Source organism: Camellia sinensis, chromosome 7, assembly GCF_055761805.1.
Source record: "Camellia sinensis isolate YWXY chromosome 7, ASM5576180v1, whole genome shotgun sequence".
NCBI classification, from domain to species: Eukaryota; Viridiplantae; Streptophyta; class Magnoliopsida; order Ericales; family Theaceae; genus Camellia; species Camellia sinensis.
Window position 1 is genome coordinate 60,339,260 of NC_138967.1, and position 9,700 is coordinate 60,348,959.

At 32.8% G+C, this 9,700-nt stretch overlaps 1 protein-coding gene across 1 annotated transcript; it reads right to left on the minus strand.

Annotated features, from left to right (window-relative positions):
• Positions 1–203: 203 nt before the first annotated feature.
• On the minus strand, positions 204–8,704 carry LOC145795843 (protein FAR1-RELATED SEQUENCE 5-like). Its single transcript, XM_082880768.1, has 5 exons — positions 8,456–8,704; positions 4,125–4,224; positions 3,001–3,079; positions 274–1,173; positions 204–226 (listed from the first exon to the last, which is right to left on the minus strand). Exons 4-5 carry the CDS (start codon positions 1,166–1,168, stop codon positions 204–206), a joined length of 918 nt encoding a protein of 305 aa, XP_082736894.1. The 5' UTR covers positions 1,169–1,173; positions 3,001–3,079; positions 4,125–4,224; positions 8,456–8,704.
• Between the last annotated feature and the right edge of the window lie 996 nt (positions 8,705–9,700).

Sequence of the window (9,700 nt, forward strand, 5' to 3'; positions counted from 1 at the left end):
AAGCTTCCTCAAATACAACCTCATTCGCATCAAGATCCATGAGATGCTTGAAATGTCCCTCGAATCCATCAACTCGAACATTTCGCTTGGCATTTCTGTGCATATGCCAATTACATAGACGATGCTTGGCACTCGGGAAGACTTTTTGTATTGCCTCACGCATGGCCATATCCCCATCTGTCAACACTAACACCGGTCTTTTGTTATCCATGGCCTCTAACAACTTCTGCAAAACCCATGTGTATGTTGCAATTGTCTCAACAACAAGCAAGCTGCATGTAAATATGGTGGTTTCAAAATGGTTATTGACCCCGGCGAAAATAACAAAAGGTTTGTTATATGCATTCGTTTTATAAGTTGTATCGAAGACCAACACGTCACCAAATGCAGCATAGTCTAGGCGAGACCTTGAATCTGCCCAAAACAATTTGTCAAGCCGATTCTCTTGATCCTTGTCATACTTGTAAAAGAAGTAAGGGTCAGCATCAGCTTTTGCACATAAGTAAGCCAAAGCACACTCCGCATCACCATCCTTCATTTCTACTTTGCGCTCAGCTTGAATATAATTGTGCAAATCCTTGTGAATAAAGCCCACGTTCGCGAAAGACCCAGATTGTTGCACCAACAAATCCATTATCTGGCTTGTCTTGACACCAACATCGTGCAAAGTCTTTACTTGAGCTTTGTCGGGGATCTTTACAAACCTATGTGACCGAAGAAATGGCACACATGGTGATGTTGCCAATGGATGGTTATGTTCCATGTTAAAGTGAGTGACAATGTATTTGCCTACATCCAGATTGTACTTTATGCGGAAATGAGCATCACAACCAACTCTAGTCAATGCCCTGGCAGCTCTTTTTCGATCAATACGGGCCAAGTGTTGCTTTGCTCTTTGGCCTTGCCTTGAGCATACCCATTTTCTACTAAGAACCTTTGTTGCCTGCATTGTTCGCGTGTCTTTCCTAATGCTAAATCCCACAACTTTAGCATATTGATTATAGAAATCATTGGCATCCTCTTCTGAATTGAATTGCATTTCAAGAACATCATTCTTGGTTAAACTTTGAATAGGGTCATTTGCATGGGAACCTAATTCTTCTTTATTCCCACAAACTTCGTCATCTTCAAGCTTGCGCTCAAATTTGGTACATCCAAAAGGATCCATGATAACTACATCAAAAACAATACGAAAAGAATAACATTATCTTATAAAATGAATGAAAATTCCTAAAATCACATAAGAGAATTTTATAAAAGAGCAAATAACAGACAAAAACAATAGTAGAATAATGTACATAGATTTAATGACATAGTTATTGAAAACATTCAATAACTTGCCATTAATGACATAGTTATTGAAAATCAAAATAAATAGAGAATGATTCTGTAATCTATTCTTCAATATCACAGAACGTCTTTTTTTCTTAAGACTTCAATAAAAGATTATTTTGGAAAACAAGGAATAATTCATTATGAATTAAGACCCATTTTCTACTAAGAACCTTTGTTGCCTGCATTGTTCGCGTGTCTTTCCTAATGCTAAATCCCACAACTTTGACTTATGCTCCTTGTATAAGTTAAGATCTATTCTTCAATATCACGGAACGTCTTTTTGTCTTAAGACTTCAATAAAAGATTGTTTTGGAAAACAAGGAATAATTCATTGTGAATTAAGACCTAAGAAACTTCGGAATTCTGGACTAAATCAATGGAAAAACTGGTTAAAAGGTCATTATCAATACCATTTATCTCAAATTAGATGGTCTAGATTAATAGCAGGAAAATGGAAAAATAGAATCAATCAATGTCGTACAATTCAAAATCAATATTTAAACAAAGAGAATTCATAAAAAAAAGGCCTATTAATTCATTACAAAAAACAAAACGACTACGAAGTATATTCATTACCAAATCAAAATGAGAATTTTCAAAAATACTATAGATATAATCTTTCATCTTATAGATCTATTAATTATGAAAATAAGAGGGACCCATATATTTATGGATCACCATTCCAAGTAAATAAGAATCAAGAGAGTTCTTATAATTACAACACACATAAACATAGGGGCAAATTTTTTGATCACCATTCCAAGTAAATAACAAATTTTAAAATTCGCTAAAGTTATCAAAGCAAGTTATAACAATCAACTGTTCAGCTTGTGATGTATTTGCCCTAGAGTTCTTTCTTTTCAAACATGTACATTTCTCTGCTCCCTCAAAATTATGTTTATTTTTGTCGTGAGTGGGAAGCAAAAGTATCAATTCAGAATTTCCAGACATTTACATGTCATTCAACAAATTTGAGTTCAACCAAAAATGAATTCAATCTCTCTCTTGTGACATCATCTCCCTCTAAAAAAAAGACAGTACACCCGCAAGTATCCTACTATCAATTAAAATAAACAAACAAAATAAAAGCACACCTGCCAGTGCCCTACTATCAATTAAAATAAACAAATAAATAAAAAAGACAGCACAAATAAATAAAATAGCACACCCGCCAGTGCCCTGCTATCAATTAAAATAAACAAATAAATAAAAAAAGACAGCACAAATAAATAAAATAGCACACCCGCCAGTGCCCTGCTATCAATTAAAATAAACAAATAAATAAAAAAACACAGCACAAATAAATAAAATAGCACACCCGCCAGTGCCCTGCTATCAATTAAAAGAAACAAATAAATAAAAAAAGACGGCACAAATAAATAAAGTAGCACACCCGCCAGTGCCCTGCTATCAATTAAAATAAACAAATAAATAAAAAATACGGCACAAATAAATAAAATAGCACACCCGCCAGTGCCTTGCTATCAATTAAAATAAACAAATAAATAAAAAAGACAGCACAAATAAATAAAATAGCACACCCGCCAGTGCCCTGCTATCAATTAAAATAAACAAATAAATAAAAAAAGACAGCATAAATAAATAAAATAGCACACCCGCCAGTGCCCTGCTATTAATTAAAAGCAAATAAATTAAAAAACACACCTGCTAATGCAACCGCTAGAGACGAAGGGATGGAGGAGGTATAGCTTTACTTCTACGTTAAGATGGAGAAATTGAGGACCTATAACAAACAAAAACAGAACATTAAAATAGAGTTAGTAAAAAAGACAATACGTAATGAAATTAATGATTGTGGGGAGAAAAGAAAGAATCTAGGTACGAAAAATATTATTTTGCACATCTTTTGACATTAACAAACTGCATAAACAATAACAAAGATGAAAGTCTACTACCTTTGTTCAAAGTCTCAATAACCATTACATAAATAAACACTTAAACAAATGTACCATAACCAACCGTTTGACCACTTCAACAAAAAATTAAATAAAAATATACACAAAAAAAAATTAAATAAACAAATGTTCTTATAATTACATTCAACACACATTTTCCCTTTCCCTTTCCCTTTCCCTTTCCATTTCCAAATCCCTAGCTAAATCTATGATCCAAACATAACATTAAGGAAATATGATGGTTTCTAGGGGTGGGCGCGGATCGGTTGCGGCCACGAAACCTCCAATCCGCCATCCGTCCGCCAAATTGGCGGATTGGAGAAAATCCATCCGCATCCGTCCGCCAATGCGGCGGATGCAGATTGAGCGGATTGGCGGATTGGCGGATGGATGCGATCGGTTTGGCGGTTTAAAATTTTACAAATTTTTGACATAATTTAACATGTACACTTTCAAAAAAAATTACTAAATTAATGTGCACTTAATTCCTCAACCACCACCTATGTGCAATGCATACATGAACACTGCAGCTAGGTTGTTTATGTGTGCATGAGCAGGGCTCAACTATTGTAAGTTACATGTTAAATTGAGAGTAACCTGCTCATGCTCATTTGTAATAACCTAAGAAAAGAGACAAATTCAAAAGAACCTAAGAAAATCATATAAAATAGGTGAGCAAAGGAGCACCTGGAAACAACACCTTACAAAAAAATAAAAATAAATAAAAAGGTAGAAACAACTGTATGCAGTTCTAAGAAATAAAAAATCAGCTGAAACTGTGAAGCTTCTAGCTGCACATTCCCTACCAATTAATCTGACACACAACACTAGCAGCACAAAAGTAAACATTACTTCAACTCTAAAGCCACAAACCTTAACTAGATGCATTCACATTTCTCTGATTTGTGCATTTGAGGAATGTTAAAAGCCAACCCGGCTGCACAGCATCACCGGAGGAAACAAACAGAGCTATCTGCATCACAGAGCAAAAACCAAAACCAATTAAAGCCTGAGCTAATGTCATAACGTGTAATGCAAAGTTGATTGCTCCAGCCCATTATACCAATCTGATGCACACACTTTCGAGACTAATAGCAAAGAATTGCATGTTAAACTGCACAAGGTTGTCGAACAGTGGTGGAGATGTTTTCATCACTCTCACTTTGCTTTAAACACCTCAAGCTCACATTATTGACTTCAAGGGAAATTAACAAATACTCATTTTTAAACTATGCAAAGCACATTAATATGCACATGAGTATGTTTAAAAAAGCTATCAATATTGGACCAAGAGCCAACAATAAGTAAAAAGGTAATACAATACTGAGATGCTGTGCTGCCATGAACACACAATACACAGATTGGTTTGCTGCTGAAGCAGAATCAACAACTTGACATATGATAGCCTCAATACACGTAAGATTTCAAATCACTGACTGAAATCATTAGTGGAAAAAAAAAAATATCCCAAATGATTTACCAATAATAAACAATGAATTTGCTCAAGCTTAGTTATACTTTTGTGACTTAACCAAAACAAATACTACATTATAAATTTAATCAGAAAGTGGAAAAATATAGAGGACAAAGTTGAAAAACAAGCAAGTTAAAAAAAAAACCAATCACAAGACACCAATGAGGAGGTCCCTTATTAGAGGTAATAGGAATTATTTTTAATTGTTTGGATAAGAGGAGAAAATTTAAAAAGATTTCGATGGAAAATTGATGAAAGGATTGGAGTAGTTAATATCAAATCAAACTTTTTACTCAAATTTGGAACCAAATTAGATGAAAAAATTGGTGAAGGGCTGAAAATGATCTTAAGCAAACACTAATCTAAGAGCTAAATGGGTCTCAAGATAAGTAAAACAGAGTCCAAGTACAAACATTTGCATAACCAGATCACTTCAATATTACGCTACTATATATATAACATCACAAAAATAATTAAAACCTTTAATCAAAAAAAAAATCTTTCAATAGATGAAATGAGAAGATTACCTTGGTTTACAAAACGTGAAATGAAAAAAAAAGGAGGCAACACAGGGGGGGAAAAGGGGGAAAATAAGAGGGCGGGCAGGTCGGGTGAACAGATAGAATTGGCGGATTACCCGTGACCCGACCCGAACCCGAGAAAATGAAAAAAAATAGACCCGCATCCGTCCGCCACAGGTCACGCATCCACCCAAAGCTCATCGGGTCGGGTCCGTGTGGCGGGTCAGGCCATCCGCTGCACACCCCTAATGGTTTCAACATTATAGAAAGCAAAGCACATTCACATAATTTTCTTCTTCTTTTGTGCTAGCTTATTATTTTCCAAAAAAATTCAAAATATAATATAAATGTGGGAGTGGATTTTCCAAATGATTTGAGCCAACATCAATCAATATGTTATAGTTACATGAAGTTATATATCATAAAGTGAGTAATTATAAATGACAACAACTATGGCTTTGGTTGTAATTCTTGCTTAACATAAATGCTATTAGGTTCCCATATGAGAAAGTGGGAGGGGACCATAGTTGGTCGTCTTGTAAAAATGAATTCAATTTGGAGTTGTGGCCTGCTGCTATGGTGTGGCCTGTTGCTATGTTGTGGCCTGCTGCTGAGGTTTTACTAATCCTCTAAGACTGAAGATGGATGAAGCAACTGTAAAGAATGTTGGCAGTAATATGATTAGTAGCTATAATGTAATATATGATGTAGGTAGGTTTACAGATGGTCTTTTGATGTATATACAGTGGATACAGTTGGTCTTTTTGTTGCTTTGCTTCCTACCCTTGTGGGCTGTGCAAGGGAGGAGATATATTTCTAGGTGATTCATCATTGTAATTCTCCTACTTTTTGCGGGCTATGCAAACTTTTGTATTATGTGACTATTTTTGGGTGTCTAGGTTTGTGTTAAAAAATCCCATTTTTTTATTGGGAATATTGAACATTTTCTTAGGCCCTTTATAGTGCTGCTTTTATGTTTCTGGGATAGGGTTTTAAGTCTAACGGGTTTCGATGCTTGGCCTGCTAACCGTTGCTCTCTATGTATAGCTTGTGTTAGGTCCTGGGGTATTTCCCTTGTATTCTTGTATTTTCCTTTTTTTTTTCATGACTTATTCACCAAAAAAAAAAAAAAAACAAACAAACAAATTCCTAGACTAGGTGAGTCACATCGTCCCTCTTGCTCAAATGAAACGGGATGAAACAAATCATAAGTTTTTTTATTGATTCAAGGCAAAGAATAGCAAAATTCAAACAAGACAAAAAAAAACTTACCTTTCACTTTGTCTTTGCTTGGTGGCTGAATTTGTTTTTATAATTTTATAAATATTTATCATACACAACTTATCTCTAGTGAACATAGAGCTAAATTTCTTTTAGAATAATTTTTGTCTTATTTTGTTGCGACAATATGACCAATCCAAAAGTGTCAAAGAGAAGCGATAAAAACCTCTATGATTCGGCTATTGAGTAGTCAGACGACTCTTCAATAACCCAATATGTCATTCACCAAATCTCATAACCCATACTCGTACGCTACGTGCAGTTAACTTGTTAATGCCATAATGGACTTCGACAAAAGACTTCCAATGCTCAACACAAAAGCACAAATACATCATCTATATGTGGATGAAATATTGCACAAATACATCATCTTGTAGGACAAATATCAGATAAATGAAAATTGAAAAAATAATTACATACTAATAGAGTATAGATATGTATTCGGTGCAAATGAAAATTAAATTTTGAAATTTGCAATTACTTTATCTATTTCTTATTTATCTGATAGTCTCTCATTCTTGTAAGAGACATAAGGGATGTAGACCCTAAAATGAGGTTGCCTTTTCATGAAAAGCATTGGATTCCATTTTAAAGACCAAATCAAAGTCATCAATCCCCCTTTTCTATTTTTGCCTGTTCCTATCAAATGCCTGACAAAAGCTGTCCTATAGAATTCACCATCCTAGAAAAGACTTTTGTTTATCTGAAATTTTGTTAGAAATTAACCTAAACTGATATTACTATTGAAAAAGGTACCCTACATTACTTGCCATTCAATGGAAAGAAAATATGTATTGAACATTTTTTACATCTCAAAAAGAAGATAATCACACATGACAGTGCCAGATTAATGACATAGGTGAGCTCACAAATTGCCCAACATATTCATTACTTCAATTCTTGTATAGTTCTCTACAATTCCCTCAAAAACCAAAACAAATAGATAATTCTAACCAATCCCAAAAGAGAACATGCTAAAAATTTAAAGAAGGTCGAGATTATGAACACTACACCGAAGGTCCAACAAATTTATAGCCTGGATTATGGAGGCCTAACCATTTAGATGAACTATCTTAAATGGGTTTGGTTCTTAGTCAAATCAGGGTTGAGAAGGCAGAATTTAAACAATCAATCTAACAGAAAAGAGTCATAGACAACTCAAAATGCAAGGTGAGGGGGGAAGAAAGAAAAGAAAGGAAAAGTAGCCCTAAACTAAAAGGTATATATCTCATGGACCTATTTTAGTAATCTCTGAACTGATTATAGCACAAACACTTCTTTTGTTTAACAAATTATTTGAATTAATAGTAATCTATGTTCCTAGTATGGTGCCTCAAATAATGATTCTTCAAAGTTGGGTTGCAGAACAAAAGTCCAATAAGCAAATAGGTATGTTGAATGGGTTTATAAAGTAACATCAAAATATCCATTCATTTCTCAGTTTATACAATTCCCAGAAAATTGCTAAAGGTAATACATCCAAACCACTTTAATTTTGTTTCTCATAGGAAAATCAAGCAACCACAAGAGTAATTGTTAGAAAAATAAACAGATTTCAATAAGCAAATAAAAAATTAGTCTCATATCAGTTACATGGTTACAAAATTCAATTACCAACACATCAGATTTCACACAAGCCAAATTTCAAGTGTATATATATATATATATATATATGGAATCAACAGAACTAACAAACATAAAAAACCTAAACCTATTCAAATCATATTTTCCTAATTTTATAAACCAACCCAGTGAGTTCACAAAGGTGAAAGGGGCAGTTTCGAAGAAGGGGATTTCGGTCTAGGGTTTCATAGAATGGAGATGGAGAAAGGGAGAGAAACAAGTAGCAGAGTGAGAAAGAGAGACATACATTGAGGCATGTAGCTTGCTAAAACGAGGAGGAAAAGAAAAGGGCAGAATAAACTCACTCTTCAGTGCTTGGCGAGAAGGAGCTCCGGCGAGATCCTATACAGATCTTTGTCAACAGCTTTGGGAGCTTTTCACCGTGGTAGAGGATGCGGCGGCGCAGGTCCCGGCCGTGGCAAGGGCAGAGAGAGAGAGAGAGAGTAATTTTTGAAGACGTTTGGGATGAAGAAAGGGAGACGTTTGGGATGAAGAAAGGGTCTGAGGGATTTGTCAGGAGAGGAGGGAATTTTGATTTTCAGAAAATTTGGAAATTTGGATGTTTGAAGAAAGGGTCTAAATTTTTGGGCGAAATTATTTGGGGGAATTATGTAATAATCATGATAAAAAAAATTAAAATAATTAGAGTCTTATAATAAAATAAATTATTAATTTATAATTTTATCAATTTATACTCAAATTTTTTTTTATTTATTTTTAATATAAATTCTTATATATTTTTATTAAGTAAAATTAATTAAAAAAATATTTTACTCATCAATTACAAAATGTATAATCATACCATAAATTGGCGTAAACATAATAGACAAAATTTTAGAAACTATAAGGTAGTGTTTGGGAACGTTTACGTTTTTAGTTTATGTTTACAAAAATTTTATAAATTGATTTTTGTTTATTTTTAGAAAAACATAAATTACAAACGCGTTTGGTTTGAACAAATGCTTATAAAATTTTAAAAATATAAATTAAAAAATATGTTTGTTTAGGCCTAAAATATTTATATTTATATTTATTTTTATTATTTATAACAATGGGATCACACACATTATAATTGAAAAAAGTTAATTAAAAAAATAATTGAAAAAAAATTTAATTGGGAAAAAATATTAATTGAAAAAAAAAGATTAATTGAAAAAAATAATTAATTGAAAAAATATTTGAAAAAAAAGTTAATTGAAAAAAAAATTATTTGAAAAAAAATTATTTGAAAAATAATAATTTTAAAAATATTTATTTGGAAAAAAAAAATATTTCAAAAAAAATCATTTGAAAAAAATAATTGAAAATAAATTAATTGAAAACTGAAAACGTAAACTCATTTTTTGAGTTTACATTTTTTCCTCAAATTTATAAACTGAGACAATCATTTTGTGTTTGGTAACGTTTACGTTTTCAGTTTATATTTACAAAAATTTTATAAACTGGTTTTTGTTTATTTTTAGAAAAACATAAACTACAAACGTGTTTGGTCATTGACAAAATGTTTTAAAAAATTTAAAAATATAAAAAAGAGTGAGAAATGGCAAGTG

Coding starts and splice junctions, on each gene's coding strand:
- LOC145795843 (XM_082880768.1), bottom strand. CDS start 1,168: ATGGATCCTTTTGGATGTACCAAATTTGAGCGCAAGCTTGAAGATGAC. Junction 227..273: donor AACCACCATATTTACATGCA/GCTTGCTTGTTG, acceptor TGGGTTTTGCAG/AAGTTGTTAGAGGCCATGGA.